Source organism: Apodemus sylvaticus, chromosome 11 (genome assembly GCF_947179515.1).
Source record: "Apodemus sylvaticus chromosome 11, mApoSyl1.1, whole genome shotgun sequence".
NCBI lineage: Eukaryota > Metazoa > Chordata > Mammalia > Rodentia > Muridae > Apodemus > Apodemus sylvaticus.
The window spans coordinates 80,762,712-80,779,435 of record NC_067482.1 but is presented as its reverse complement, the minus strand read 5'-3'; the positions used below and the strand labels follow the sequence as shown (position 1 = coordinate 80,779,435).

At 42.9% G+C, this 16,724-nt stretch overlaps 1 protein-coding gene across 1 annotated transcript in view; it reads right to left on the bottom strand.

The window, feature by feature from the left end:
- Positions 1 to 1,675: 1,675 nt before the first annotated feature.
- LOC127696778 (ankyrin repeat domain-containing protein 26-like) overlaps positions 1,676 to 16,724 on the bottom strand; it is a 101,833-nt gene continuing 86,784 nt past the window's right edge. Inside the window, 4 exon segments of the mRNA XM_052199712.1 lie at positions 1,676 to 1,816; positions 1,818 to 1,949; positions 3,954 to 4,145; positions 16,293 to 16,467. Coding sequence (XP_052055672.1) covers positions 1,676 to 1,816; positions 1,818 to 1,949; positions 3,954 to 4,145; positions 16,293 to 16,467 — 640 coding nt within the window.

Here is a 16,724-nt window from a genome sequence, read left to right as displayed (position 1 = left end):
CATTGGTTCGCTTTGCTTCACCTCGATAGTCTTCCCTGAGTATAGGCTTGTATTGGTTCGCCTTACATTGTTGCTTAGCTTGTGGTGATGTCATAAAGACAAATTCGTCAAAGAATCTTGTGAGGTTCCTGTGGCTTCTTGCTGCTTCTGAGGACTCAGGCCGATTGGCCAGTCTTGAGGTTTCTTCTGGATTGAACTGCTCTTGCTGATTCATGTGTGGCTGGACTGCAGCTGCTGATTCATGTTTGGTGTTTGCTAGTGGACTGGACTGAGAACAATGAAGATGGAATCACCCCAAAGAACTATTTCTAAACAGGTCTACTTCCTCTGTAACCTAATAACCTTTCTTTTCCACTTCCTCTGGTGGATGGTGGGCTAGAGGTTGAACCCTTATTAAAGTAGGTTGTGAAAAGCATATGCTGACACCTATACACTGACACCTGTACAGCTGAGACTCCATCTTAAAGAACCTGACTTAAGATTGAACTGGAGTTAACTTACAAACTAGTGTCTAGTACCAGTTTCCAGTCTACTCCCCAACAAGCCAGTGCCTGGCACTAGTTCCTAGGTTACAAGCCTGTACCTGGCATTTCACTCTAACCACTACCAATCAGGAAGAAAGCAGAAGCTAAGTTTATGGTTTGGCTCCCAGCACTAGCCAAACTAGTTACATTAAAGGACAATAAAATTCTGTAATGGTTTCCCCAATCAGATATGTGCCAGGATAGAAACCCCCTTGCTTTTTTACCATTTTCTATAAGACTTGTCCTGCTGAGCTCGGGGCTTCACCCTCCTGGTCTGGAGTCAGAGATGGTGTGGCTTAAGCTCTGGCTTGGAATAGAGACATTAGTGTGATTGCGTGGGAATCTGTACCTTGGAAGAGAGACATTAGTGTGATTGCGTGGGAATCTGCTCCTTGGTGGTCTTTTGGGGTTTGCGAATGTGAAAAGGGCACAACACACCGGCACCTATGTGCTGATATCTATATGCTGACCATGGAGTTATTTTGATGGTTTTGTGAATTGCTTTTCCCTTCCTTTGTGTGTTTCTTTCCTGTGTCATAAGCATTTTTTATACAAGCTAGAAAACTTGTCAATGACAGCGAGCCTCCAATAGGTGACACCAAAGCTCCCAATCCTGGAAAGTCTGTCTGTGTCAGAGCATGCCAGGGGAAGTTGGTCATTCCCTGTCCATTGTTGTTCAAGTAATAGTCCCCAAATAGTAACACGTGTCCAAAATTTCTTTTTTTTACTTTTTTTTCTTTTTTCTTTTTCTTTTTCTTTTTCTTTTCTTTTCTTTTCTTTTTTTTTTTTTTGAGACAGGGTTTCTCTGTGTAGCCCTGGCTGTCCTGGAACTCACTCTGTAGACCAGGCTGGCCTCGAACTCAGAAATCCGCCTACCTCTGCCTCCCAAGTGCTGGGATTACAGGCGTGCGCCACCACCGCCCGGCCTCCAAATTTCTATTTAATAAAATGGAGAAGTAATTTAGTAAGAATATAAAGGCCATATTTAGAAAGCTATAGAATACTAATCTAAAAGACTAATGGATCAGGTTAGCTGCATGAGAGCACTAGGGCAAAAGGCCATAGAAATCCAAACTGGAAAAGGGGAGAAGCCAAGGCCTCCCTGAAAGGCAGTTCAAGTGCGCATGCGTTGTTTCCCAGCTCGGTCAGTGTCAGCAGTGCGGTCTGTGCCCTGTAGCTTCGCTAGTCCCCTGCGCTCTGCTTGGCTTGCCTGCCCAGCTCTGCCCTCGCTGGCTGGGCGGGGCTACCCTCTTCTTCATGGTGGTGCCTGTGTCTCAGCATCCCTCCTCCATGGAGGCTCTGCTGAGCGCCCCTCGTGGCTAGCTGAGATTCCATGTTTTTAATTCTCAGATCCATCTGGCTTATCATTGCTGCATCACTGGCGTCTCTTAGATTTTCCACGTTGGTTTGATCTCTTGCTTGGGTCTAAAGCAAAAAAGTCCAAAATAATTAACAGTCAGATGATTGCTTTACCCTTGTTCCTTTAGTTAATCATGGGCTATTGTAATAAAATGCTGGGATTTCAATTTATTACTAATGTCAATTACATTTAAAACATAAAGCCAGGCATGGTGGAACGTGGGAGGCAGGAGCAGGTGACTCTCTGAATTTGAGGCAAGTCTGGTCTACGTAATGAACCTCTGTTTCAAACAAAACAAACAAACCACCACAATCTGATTAAAAACATTTAAACCGCCCAGGTGGTGGTGGTACACACCTTTAATCCCTGCACTTGGGAGGCAGAGGCAGGCAGATTTCTGAGTTCGAGGCCAGCCTGGTCTACAGAGAGAGTTCCAGGCAGCTAGGGCTACACCGAGAAACCGTCTTGAAAAAAACCCAACAACAACAACAAACCCCCAAAACAAAAAACCATTTAAACCATAAAGCAGTGTATTACTTTCCTTTGAGGGTGGTGCTGGGGTTGAAACCCAGCCCTGGGTGCTGCCTCAGCTGGGAGTCACCCTCAGACTAGCCCGCGGGTCGCTCCTTAACTCACAGAACACATCAATCAATTAAAAAAAGGAAAGACTCCGGGCGGTGGTGCCTGTAATCCCAGCACTCTGGGAGGCAGAGGTAGGTGGATTTCTGAGTTGGAGGCCAGCCTGGTCTACAGAGTGAGTTCCAGGACAGCCAGGGCTATATAGAGGAAACCCTGTCTCGGAAAAACCAAATCAAAAAAAAAAAGAAAGAAAGAAAAGAAAAGAAAAAAAAGAAAGTAAAGACATTTAACTATAACTGAAGAAATATTTAAGAGTATGTTCCAACTTCTATGTTTATAGAAGTTTTTCTTCTCAATTGTCTTAAAATGCAAATGTTGTCTAACTAATATTGTGGAAGAGCGACCTTTAGTATGATGCTAATCTAGACATTATACTTGGGAAGAAGGAACTAAGTACCTCCATCAGACTGGCCTGTGGGCAAGAGTAGAAGGCATTTCCTTGGTTTTGATTGGTGTGGGAGGGCCCAGCCCAGCCCACTGTGGGCGGTTCCACCCAGGCAGATGTTCCTGGGTTGTATAAGAACGCAGGCTGAATGCGCACGCGCGATCCAGCAGTCTGTTTCTGCTTCTGCAGTTTCTGCCCTGCTTGATTTGAGTCCCTGCTTTGGCTCCTCTCAGTGATGGTCTGGCAGAAGGACGTGTAAGCCTATTATAAAAACTTCCCTCCCGTCTTAGGGCTGCTATTGCTAGGATGAAATACCATGAACAAAAATAAGTGTGGAGGGAAGGACTTACTGGGCACACCCTAGTCCATCACTGAAGTCATGACAGGAACCTGGAGGTAGGAGCTAATGCAGAGGCCGTGGGGTTGCTGTTTATTGGCTTGTTCCACCTGTTTTCTTCTAGAACCCAGGACCACCAGCCCAGGGATGGCCCCACCCACCACAGGTTGGGCCCTTCCCCCATCAATCACTAATTAAGAGAGCCAGATCTTATGAAGGCATCTTCTTAATTGACGTTCCCTCAGATCACTTTAGCTCCCGTCAAGTTTAAAGCCATGCAGCGCACCTCCCATTTGTTTCTAGTCAGTGGTTTATTTCAGCAATACAACCAGAACGACATTCACTGAAAACTTTAAAGCGCTCAGAGATCTATCTACCAAGTCAACTGCTGTTAGCAGAGGAGATGCAGCGGGTGTAATCCACATTACCAGTGTGCTGAAATGATTTTAAACCCGCCACGGATCCAAAAGACAAGCAAACAAACCAACTTTCTGCAAACTGCCTGTCCCCCCACCCCCACCCCCCACCCCCGCATCCTGCGGCTCCTGCTCTGTTCACTGCCCCCCCAACCCCTCCTGCTCCGTTCACTGCCCCCCCAACCCCTCCTGCTCGGTTCATTGCCCTTGCGCGCGCTCTCGCGCCCTCCCCGTCCCTCCCCACCCCACCCCGCACCCCTCCCCTCTGCCACTGCTCCTGTCACCGCCTCACCTCGCTCTCCCGCAGCCAGCTTTTCAAGTGGAGAACTTCTTTTTCCAAGTTCTTCTGGTTACTGAGCAGGTGTCCACACTTCTTCTGTTCTGTTTTTATCGCTATTAGCTCCTGCTCGATAAACTGAAGTTTTACAACCATGTGTAGGTATTTGTAGTATGTAGTCTCCCAACTTTCTTTCAGATTGTGAAACTGTAGGAAAAAATACTATGGCTTTAAGGTGAAGAATATGCGCGGAGACTAGTCAGGCATAAAACCCATACAGCTCTGTGCCAGTTCAGTGGTGATAATTCCGCTATACTCTACAGCAGCCTCTTAGACTATTAGAATTATCCAGAAAATGGATCACACCCAGCAGGAACGACACAGTTCTGCTCTTCATGCTTTGCACACAGCATCTTTGCTGGACGCTTACACCTGAGCCGCAGCTGTCCCTTCCCACGCCTGGTTATTCTTTCCTTAATAACACAACCCTAAGTCACATACTGACAGAAGTCTCTAGTGTTTCCTTCCCACGTTCGGCACATGGACTTTCTAAGCAAGCTTTGAGGCGGGTTTTCAGTTGCTTGGATCTGGACGGATGGGTGCCTTTCCCCATGGAAGACCTCAAAAAATGAGACTCTCATGAACAGGTGTCAGAAGCATAGATTCTCAAGTAGTGTTTTTCTCTGAATTGCAAATATTTTATTTTAATTTGAATTGTATTCTAAAAAATAATTCAGGGCAACAAGTAACGGAATATGGAGGTTGGTGTAGTGACATTTTTAAAATTTTATTTGTAAAACAAAAATGTTCTGATTCAAGAGCGTTGCCTTGAATGATTTCTTTTTTTTTACTTGTTCCACAAAACACAGATGCATGTTAAGCATCAACAATGATAACTCTGTCACCTGAGTTAGAATGGCTTCATATAATGATGCCCTATGGGATGGTGGTGGTTATAAACCTGACCTAAACATTCCTTCATGAAGTCGCTCTCCTGAATCTATATTTGGCAACCAGTTTCTAGGTTTGTTTTTTGTTTTTTGTTTTTTGTTTTTTTTTTTTAAGACAAGGTCTCACTAATCCTTACTAGCCTGGAACTCAATATGTAGACCAGTCTGACCTTGAACTCAGAGAGATCCGTTTGCCTCTGCTTCCTGAGCGCTGGGATTAGGACGGAAGTTTACCAGGCTGAGGCAGCTTGCACATCAATTTCTCTAGGGGAGCAACACTTTGCAGATTGTTGCTATGATCATAACTTTCATTGATATGTTGCTTGGACACAGGCTGAACTCAGGGCATGGATTTCTTCTACTGGACTGCCCTTTTGTCCTGTGACTCTTGGGTTGAGCTGTTTGTCTCTAGTGGTTTAGCTGCAGGGAGGTGACTAAAAAGAACTTCACTGTCTGAGGATGGGGTTTGCGCTGGGAGGAGGGTCAGCTTTGGTTCTAGCACGGGAACTGTGTGACTCCTTCCTCCAAGCTGACACTCCGTGCTAGAGGGAGGAGGAGGCTCTTAGGGCCCAGGAAGGCAGACTGGACACCCACAGGCTCAGGAAACAGATTATGTGGTTGGCAAGGCCTTTCCTGGGGTTTTGAAGGCAATGATTGCCGGGGAGAGGGTACCCACCAGTGGGGCTGCCTTCAAGCGGACAAGAACTCTTGGGGTTCAGCTCTCCAGATCATGCTGAGGAAGACCTGGAGGGTGGCACAGCTGCCTTCCATCAGCTCTGCCCTGCCTATCGCCACAGCAAACTCATCAGTCTTGGGTGACACAGTTTTCTCTTCTTTGTTCTTCTTCTCTTTGAGATCGGGTCTTTCTGTTACGTAGCTATGTCTCTCCTGGAACTTACTGTATAGACCAGGCTAGTCTCTAACTCAGAGATCTGCCTGTTTTTGCTTCCTGAGTGTTGAGATTAAAGGTAGTGCCACTGGTCAGAAGCCAGGCAGGGGAGATGAAGCCGTTTTGTGCAGAACTCTGACCTGCACTGTCTGAGCAGCATCTGTAACCAAAGTGCAAAGCGGGGACAGGCCAGAGGCCCATTGATTGGTGAGCATATAAATAAAATGCACGGCGTATCCATATAGCAGGGCACTAGCCGGAGACGGGAGGGATGGAGTACTTACAGGCCTGCCTTAGAACTTAGGCTGAACAAGGGAAGGGTGGTGTTCAGTAGCCAGACACAGGCAGCTAGAGCGAGACTGTGTGACAAACATCCTGACGGCAGTTAAGTGTACTTGGTTCCTAAAGTCTCAGCATGAAAGAGCAATCACTGAGATGTTTAGAACATGTTCAGAATGTAAAGATACTAAAAAAAAATTGAGATATTTGAATATCTGTGAATATACTCAAAGTTACTGAAATTTTACCATATACTTCAACTGACTGGTCGGTCACCTACATCTTGATAGCGCTGGTAGCATGATTTTTTTTTTTTTCTGAGACAGGGTTTCTCTGTATAGCCCTGGCTGTCCTGGAACTCACTCTGTAGACCATGCTGGCCTCGAACTCAGAAATCGGCCTGCCCCTGCCTCCCAAGTGCTGTTGTAATGGTACAGTATACTGTTTGCTGTTAAGTAATCTGCCAGCATTGAGAGCTGGAGAGACGGCTCAGGGGCTAAGAGCCCTTGTCGCTCTTCCAGAGGACAGGAGTTTGGTACCAAGCATCCACATGGTGGGTCACACCCATCCGTAACTCTTAAGTCCGGGGGTCCCATGACCTTTTCTGGCCTCTGAGGACATTAGACATGTCCTCAGAGGTGCACAGACACATGCAGGTAAAACACCCACACACTTAAAATAAAATCAATTTAAAAAATAAGAGAATCAGCATAATGCATTTTTAGTAGAAAAAAATATACTTTTTCATTGATATCCAGTCAGCAGAGTTGCTTTTTTAAATTTGTGCTTTGTTGGCCAATGGATATATAGCTATATTTCCCTAAAGCAAGAGATATTGAACCTATAGAATACTGAAATTACCTCATGCCTCAGCATATTAATTGGAATATGCATATCAAATTGGCTGTTTCTTAAATCTCCAGGACCACCAAGCTCTCTGCATTCATGCTTATTTAACTTCTTTTTTGTCTCCTCAAAGAGTTTCTTAAATCTGTAAAAATGCATAGAATTGGCCAATGAATGTTTTCAGAGTCAATATTTAATAATTTATGTAGGTAATACTCAATATCATACAAAAGGAACAAAGCTGTGTGCTGTGCATCTCGTCTGTCTCAGCCTAACATGAATTGTAAGTTTCCTTCCTATTGATTTCAAGTTTCATTCCATTATTATCTAAAAAGAATCAAGAATCAAAGAATCATTTTGATTTTCTTGTATTTATTAAGATTTGGGATTTTTTTTTGGCCTAAAATGTTATTTCTCTTTGGGAATGTGATGCGTACTTCTAGAAAGTGTATCCTGTAGATGTCAGGTGGGGCATTCAGGAGGACTTGGACTTATTCTGAGGTCCCTTATCACCTATCCTTCAGTTTAGCACTATGTTTTTTTGGGTTATTGAAAACACAAGACTGGACACATGTGCATATCTCTTTATAAGTATAGCACATTCATGGATGAATTTTCCAGTTGTTAATCCACGGGGGCCTTTAAAGACATCTCTTCAGACTTTGTCTTAAATGCCACTCAATCAGATGCACACTTAGGTGCCCCCGGTTTTCAGCTTCCATTTGCTTGCTGGGGTTTTTCCCATAGTTTGACTGTGTTGTGTTTCCCACAGATGGAGGACTATGCTACCCTTACTAAGGTCAAATAGAAGGGTCACTTCAGCTTCGAGGCTCTTCAACCTGGCCTTTATTGCAGATTGTCACTGGCCTACCATGGCAGGATTTCCCCCACTCTGTCTTTTACAGTTGTTGCTCCCCCAGGAAAAGCCTTGACAAAGAACCCACAAGCTGCTTGTTGAATAGCATCAACCTTCATGCTGTACAGGCTGAAGAAATGACTGAGCTTAGGGGCTCGCCCTGCTCTTGCACAGCACCTGAGTTAGGTTCCCAACACCCACTTGACAACCACCGACAACTCTAGTTCCAGGGGATCCAACACCATCTTCCAGTGGGCACCAGGCATGTGTGTGGTGTGCAGATATATACGCAGGCCCAACACTCGAACACATAAACTAAAGAAATTACAATGAACTTATACAATGCCAAGTAGTCATCCCTAAAATACATGCATAGGAGAGATGTTAGGTGAACTCAGTAGATTGTATTGAAAATTTCATACACACATTATATGTAATAATAACCATTAAAGAAAAGGAAGCTATGAATTTGAGAGGAACTTGGGGGACATGGGAGGAGCTAGAGGAAGAGGAATAAAATATTTCACATATGAAATTCTCAAAAAAATGAAATAAAAAAGTTAATGAAGCTAAAAACTAAAGGTTGAAAGGATTTGAATGTTAAAAGTCTTACCTCATTAGCTCTGTCAGTAATTCCTCATTTTTATTCATCTGTTTTTCCAAAGTACATTCTAAAGACTGTGTTTGAAGGGTGAGTTTTTTTATTTCATCTCCAAGCTTTAAAATATTATAAAAAGTTAAAAGTATCCAGACTCTTATTCTTCTTTTATAAAATCACTTCTTATAAGTGTATGAGTAATATGCATTTGTCCAAGTTTGTAACAGTCCACTTAGGATCAAACTGGAAAATAACTCCTTAAAGCTAGCTCCTATTTACTTATATATTTATCTTATTTATTTATTTATTTATTTATTTATTTATTTAGGTTTTTTGGATTTGGTTTTTTTTTGAGACAGGAAAATAGTAAATAGAGACGAAAATTTCAAACTCCTGGGAGAATTCTCACTGAGAATGAAGATTTTTCTCATCTCTGTGTAGCCATGGCTGTCCTGGACTCACTCTGTAGACCAGGCTGGCCTTGAACTCAGAAATCTGCCTGCCTCTGCCTCCCAAGTGTGCGATTACAGGTGTGCGCCACTACTGCCTGGAATATCATTTATTTTTGAAGAAACTTATTTTTTATCTCCCTTCCACACATGTACATGTGTACATACGTGGCACATATGAGCAGGTGCCTGCAGAGGCCAGGAGACGGCCGGGTCTACCAGAGCTGCGGTCTCAGATGGCTGTGGGTGCTGGGAACTGTTCTTGGATCTTCCTCTGGAAGAGCAGCCAGTGCTCTTACCTGTTGAGCTATGTCTCTGGTTCCCCTCATCATTAATTTTTATAAAATTTACATTCCTGTAATTTGTTAAAATGAGTCCTTTTTATCCTCACCTGACTTTAGGATGAGAAAAATATTCATTCTTAGTAAGAATTCTCCCAGGAGTTTGAAATTTTCTTCTCTATTTACTATTTTCCTTTAACAATATCTTTGTGCTAACACCACAAATCATGGCGCCTGTCTGATTCTTCTGGATTCTCTACCTTCCCAATCAGGCCCTTCCAGTACCCTTAATACACAGTACCTCTAAACATCTATTGTCATCACTCAGCAACTTCTAGTAACTTAAAAATGTGATTTTAAAAAGGATTTATTTATTTATTTATTTATTTATTTATTTTTTGATGTGCATGTCTGTCTGTGTATGTATACAAATGCCTAAATGTATGTGTGTGTACCCGGTGCCCTGGAGGCCAGAAGGGGCATCGGTTCCCCTGGAACTGGAGCTTCAGCTGGTTGTGAGCCATATGGGACTTGAACCCAGGTCGGCTGCCCGAGCAACACGGCCTGAACCATCTCTTCAACCTCTTGAAATCTGAGTTTCTAATCTTACAAGTTCAATAAATATAGGCTAACAAGAACATTTTGTAGTCTTTATCATGTTTTGGGTCTTGTGAGCAAATTTTAAAGATGTTCATCCTTTTCCAGAGGCAGCTTGAGCCCTACTTGTGTTACAGGTATTGTTGTCTCCTCTTTGTGGATTTGGAAGTGGGTTCTGCTTTGACCTCTGTCCTCCACCCAACGCTTCGCTTTCCCTTCCTCTCTGTCTTTGAGCTCCCTTGCCTGTGATCCACCTCCTGTAGCAGCTGCACAGTGACTTTCTATGGGTGAGCTTCTCAGAGCAGCCAGCCTGTCACTGGGGAGCACGGTGGCCACTGGACAGCAGCTCTCCAGCATAGCCTTACAGCGGCAAAGGAGAGAGCTGCACTCTTGGAAAACTGGTGGACACCATGAATGGTCAAACAGTTTCTGCATCCTCAGTTCTGTAAGGTCCCATGAAATGTAGCATCCGATAGCATCACCTTTCCTTATGAAAATTACAGAGAAAATGTTCCTTGCTGGAAGTGTTTATATAATGACAAGATAGCCATTTTTCAAAAACACTTTTCAAGATTTATTTATTTTATGTGTATGAGTGTTTTGTCTGCATGCACACCTGGTGTCTGTGGAGGCCAGGAGGACATCAGAGATCCCTTGGAGTTATGGATGGTTGTGAGCCACTATGTGGGTACTGGGAACTAAACTTGTATCCTCTGCAATAGCAGCAAGTACTCTCTGAGACCTCTTTCTAGCCCCAAGTATCTGGTCTTCATTAGAAATGGAAGTAACAAGTCATCCATTCCCAGACCTTCACTGAAGGCTTCTGGGAACAGATTTAGAACTTGAGGCCAAATAACTGTGGAATATTCTTAGAATACTAAGACTTTCCCAGTAGCATAGGCAACTACAAGCTGTGTACGCAGCAACCCTACTCACAATATCCAGTCAATCAACCTGTCTATTAATCATCTAATGGGGAAACAAAGTGTTGTCTTACAAAGCATTATATATCATAGTATATATTATAGTATATATTATATATTATAGTACATAATATAGTATATAGTATAGTATATAGTATATACTATAATATCGTATATAGTATATATAATATAGTATATATTACTAATTATAATATTATAAAACATTCATTTTATAAGAATCTTGTTCAGTAAAATATTTTTTCCAAGACAAGGGTTTTCTGTATAGTTCTGGCTGTCTTAGAAGTTGCTGTGTAGACCAGGCTAGCCTTAAACCCAGAGATCCATATGCCTCTGCCTCCTGAGTACTTGGATTAAAGGAATTCACAACCATGCCCAGTGAATTCTTAATTTAGAAATTGTTTTTCTTCTCACTTATGTATATGTATGTATATATGTGCCATGTGTGCACAGGTGTACATGTGAGAAGAGGCCATCAAATCTTCTGGAGCTGGAAGTCATGAGCTACCTGACGTGGGTGCTGAGAACCAAATTCTGGTGCTCTTCAAGAACAGTGGATGCTCTCAACCCTCAAGCCATCTCCGTAGCTTTTTGTTCAGCAAATTTTGCTGCCAAAGTCCCTAATGTTATTTCAATGAACTTCTATAAAAGTTGGACTTTAGAGGATGTCCACTATTGGAGCATTATGAGCAGCAGCAGCAGCAGCAAAGACACACACACACACACACACACACACACACACACACACACACTCACACTCACACACACACACTCACACACACACACACACACACTCACACACACACACACACACACACTCTCCCACCATGTATACAACACTATTTCTATGATGTAGCCCTGGCTGGTTTGGAAATCAGAGATCCATCTTGCTTGACCTCCTGGATACTGGGATTAAGGTGTGTGCCGCCATGCCCAGACCTGGCAAAGGCAGATATTTCTATCACTGGCACTTTTCACTTATCCTAAAATATTCCTATACAATCCCACAAAAGGGAGAAAGGATTTTCAGTATGGCAGAGAAAACCAGACTCACCAAACCCTCGTGCCGCAGATGATTCTGAATTTGTTCAATTTTTGCTGATTGCTCTTTTAGTGTAAGTTTTAATTTGGAAAGTCGAACTTCAAGCCTAAAATGTATTTGATAATGATTTGCATAAATAATTCTGAAAAGCATCACAATTTCTGAACTAACATCTGAAAAAATAATTTCAATTTTAACAATTGAAAACAGGTGGTTTGAAAGCTTCGCTTCCCCCACCCCCTGCCCCCGCCATGTTTCATGGACAATGCACATAACGGTGTGAGAGTCATACACTTACTTTTTGGCAGGGTTTGGGATCAAACCCTTATCTTGCACACACAGATCATGTCCTGTCCCAACTGAACTAAGTCTAGGATGTAAACAATGCATCTCAACTACTATAATGCTGAGAGAGTTTCCTGGCTCCATGGAGGGGTATTCATTATCACAACTAATAGAATTTCTGTGCTACACTATTCGTTTTGTAAAACTCATGGTACTTTGTGGCTGCTCTATTTCATACCTTTGCAAGATGGCTCGAATCTTCTTAGAACTTTGTACTGTCTGTGTGAGTTGATCTTGTGCTCCCTGTAACTAAAATGAGCAATGAAAAAATAAATAAAATGAGCAATAAAAAACAAAGTTGTTGGGGGCTGGAGAGATGGCTCAGCGGTTAAGAGCATTGACTGCTCTTCCAGAGGTCCTGAGTTCAAATCCCAGCAACCACATGGTGGCTCACAACCATCTGTGATGAGATCTGATGCCCTCTTCTGGTGTGTCTGAGACAGCTGCAGTGTACTCACATACATAAATAAAAAAAAATAAAAAAAAATAAAAAACAAAACAAAGTTGTTAATACCATTAAGTCTAGCTGGGTGGTGGTGGTGCACGCCTTTAATCCCAGCACTTGGGAGGCAGAGGCAGGCAGATTTCTGAGTTTGAGGCCAGCCTGGTCTACAGAGTGAGTTCCAGGACAGCCTAACACAGAGAAATCCTGCCTCAAAAAAACCAAACCAACCAACCAACCAACCAACCAACCAAACAAACAAATAAATAAAATACCGTTAAGTCTGCCCTTTACCCATTTTCCTACCGGGATTCGTGAGAGCGTGTCCGTGCCCCTTCCCCTGGATATTGTCTATGGAAACTTTTATACTGTAACTGTAGAATTAACTAAGCTGTCGCAGCAGGACTTTTAGCTCTATCATACCTAAGGGAATGAATGTTATCTATCTGCTGCCTACAGAAAAGTTAACTGACGTTCACTATGCACAGAAGGACAACTTTTTGGATACACAAATTGATAGGATATGTAAAATGTGTAAATTTGTGGGTCTGAATTTTCAGGATCACCTCAAACTGGTTTTATATATACATATATGAATGATCATGGGGATATGCCAGTGATGATACAAACATGATGTTTTATGTGAAAATTAGATGTTTTAAGAAATGATTTGAGAGACCAGAGAGTGCTACTATCAGGAGGTATGGCCTTGTAGAAGTAAGTGTGGCCTTGGGGGAGGAAGTGTGTCCCTGTGGGGTGGGCTTTGAAAACCTCCTCCTAGCTGCCTGGAAGAGTCTGCTAGTGGCTGCCCTGAGTTCAAGATGCAGAACTCTCAGCTCCTTCTCCAGTACCATGTTTGCCTGGATGCTGCCATGTTTCCTGTCATGATAATGGACAAAACCTCTGAAACTATAAGCCAACTTGAATTAAATGCTGTCCTTTGTAAGAGTTGCCTTGGTTTTGTTGTCTTTTCATAGCAATAAAAGTCAAAATAAGACAAGGCAACTATTTAATCTTGCTACTTTGTGGCCTGTTTCTAGGTATTCAATTTTTCTTGAAGTTAAAAAACATTTTCTTCTTCTTCTTCTTCTTCTTCTTCTTCTTCTTCTTCTTCTTCTTCGTCTTCTTCTTCTTCTTCTTCTTCTTCTTCTTCTTCTTCTTCTTCTTCTTTTTGTTTTTTTGTTTGTTTGTTTGTTTTGTTTTGTTTTTTGGATTTGGTTTTTTTCGAGACAGGGTTTCTCTGTGTAGCCCTGGCTGTCCTGGAACTCACTCTGTAGACCAGGCTGGTCTCAAACTCAGAAATCTGCCTGTCTCTGCCTCCCAGAGTGCTGGGATTAAAGGCGTACGCCACCCTGTCTCCAAAAGCAAAAAATTTACTTTCTTTTTAAATTTATTATTTTTTTTATTTTCTATATTCTTTGTTTACATTCCAAATGATTTCCCCTTTCCTGGTTCCCCCCTCCCCATAAGTCCCATAAGCCCTTGTCCCTCTGCCCTTGTCCCTCTGCCCCTTCCCCAATCAAGCCCCTCCCACTCCTCTGTCCTGGTAATCCCCTACATTGCCGCCTCAAGCCTTTCCAGGACCAGGGCCCTCTCCTTCCTTCTTCTTGGGCATAATTTGATATGTGAATTGTGCTTTGGGTATTCAGAGCTTCTGGATTAATATTCACTTATCAGTGATTGCATTCCATGTGTGTTCTTTTGTGACTGGGTTACCTCACTTAGGATGATATTTTCCAGTTCCAACCATTCGCCTAAGAATTGCATGAATTCATTGTTTTTAATTGCTGAGTAGTATTCCATTGTGTACATATACCACATTTTCTGTATCCATTCCTCCATTGAGGGACATCTGGGTTCTTTTCCAGCTTCTGGCTATTATAAATAAGGCTGCTATGAACATAGTGGAGCATGTGTCCTTAACGCATGCTGGGGAATCCTCTGGGTATATGCCCAGGAGAGGTATAGCAGGGTCCTCCGGAAGTACTTCCTTTCTTTCTTAAAATGTTTTTTTCTACTAGACTAATTTAAAAAAGGCAACATTGATACCCATTACTTGCATGAAGACACAGGAAAACAGGTGACATATACTCCTTAAAGACACACAAGATGCCGGGCGGTGGTGGAGCATGTCTGTAATCCCAGCACTTGGGAGGCAGAGGCAGGTGGATTTCTGAGTTTGAGGCCAGCCTGGTCTACAGAGTGAGTTCCAGGACAGCCAGGGCTATACAGAGAAACCCTGTCTCGAAAAAAACAAAACAAACCAAACCAAAACAAACCAAACCAAAACAAAAGACATACAGGATAAGATGAAACTTCAGGTACGTAATAATTCTGTACAAACAGCTAGATTTGATACTCTCAAAAAGAGAAGGGTCCTACAACAGCATAGAGAAATAATTTAATGCCTTCCAGAACTCGAGCTCTGTGAGATTTCCTATTCTATGGGGCAGACCAATGCCAACCACAGTGCAGGCACTCTGCCCTATCCGTTTATGCGTGGTTTTCATAGATTTCTGGCTGGATGTCACACACAAAGGCCAAGAGGTTCTCCAGGACTTCATCCGGAGGATGGTCATCTTCCCCGCCTTGCTACCTCAGCTGCCGCCGCGGGACCCCAGTGCCTCAGCTTCCTTGGCTGTGACCTCCTCCCTCCACAGGCAGTGCTGTTCAGTTTCAGCCTGGGCTGCTTCTTTGGCCTGCTTCAGCCTCGGGTCCTTTCGCATGTGGGCCTCGGGCATCAGCCTGAGGTAGCTGCTGGATGCCCAGGGACCGACTAGCCATTGCTGAGGGGACTTTCGGTGGAGAGAACGGCCTAAGTCAACGGCTTAAACACACCCAGAATCCCCTCTGATTGTAGGTTTTAAAGGAAAACATGGAAAGCCTTCTCTTTGAATTAGCTTATTATGGATGCCATGATTCAGACAGACAAATGGGGTTAAATTAAGAACATTACTGTAACTTGGGAAATGGAAGTGTGATGTCAGGAATTCAAGACCAGCCTTGGTTATGCATCAGGAGCAAAGATGACTCAATTCCACATTGCCATGGCCTCTCCCAAATCCCTCCATTATACACATAAACTTAGGGCCCCAATTTCCTTCCTTTTTCATGATACAGGTACATACTGGGAAATGCCTCAAGCATCTCCGACCTCCTCTGTGCTTTGCGTGGTTGCTATTAAATCTTGTTGCTAAGATGACTTTCCCCAGCCCTATCTTACGAGACTTTGGTGTTTTGTTCTGTAAGGATGATCACCTTACAGTAACCACTGAAGCTGCATCAATAAGCAAACTCGTCAAAGTGCAAAAGCAGCTGCAGAGACAGGCCTGGGTAACACTGCTGTTTACAAAAGACCTAACAGATTCATTACAGATGCAAACATGAATAGTCCTCGTTTTAACATAAAACACTAAATGGTCACCCTGGTGGCAGCTGACTCAACTCCAGCGTCCCTCTGGTTCTCCAGCCAGGAACACGTACGTGGTGAACACTATTAGATGCTGGGTTTATAATTCATTAACTTAGCTACTAATGCCTCCATTTAACATTTTTGTTCTCAGTAATTCAAAAGTGGATGGCGTGGCAATATTTAGGTCAACACAGGAGGGCGACGCCTGGTGTCCCGGGGAGGACACAGTCAAGTGATGTGCAAGGCTGAGTTAGTGTAATGCATGCTTTCCCATTCTCATAGTGCTGAATTGTCTTGCAATACCTTTTCTTTCTGACCATTTTCTGTTAGTCACATGTATTTATCTGAAGACATATACAAAATTGGAATGATCTAAATAATACTTACCAAACTCTCAGAAACATGAACTTTTACACAACTAGTTTACCTGTCTCAAATCTTTTTCTAGGGCCTTTAGTTCCGTGATCACTGTCCTGATTTCAGGGTGTCGAGTCCGCTCCACACTCTCACCACACTGCTCTTTTTCCCTTCGTAATTGTGGTTTCTTCTGTTGAAACACAAACTCAGCATTTTCTTGTTTCTCCTTTTGCTTTAAGGGGAACCTGGAGTATTGAAACACACTGCAACTCATTTTGAGGAAAAATGGTCATTGTGATTTCATTATACTAACAAATAATCTTCTTGATGGATCACCCTTCCAAATAATTGAATAAATTGACTTGAAATAAAATTTCACCACCATAAAATGTGCCAGATGTGCCCCAAAATGATTGGCATTGCAAAGGAGCATCTCCAGGTGTTCACACAGTAGGGTAGCCATGACCGAAGACCTGAAGAATGAATCTAGTATTTGCTATCT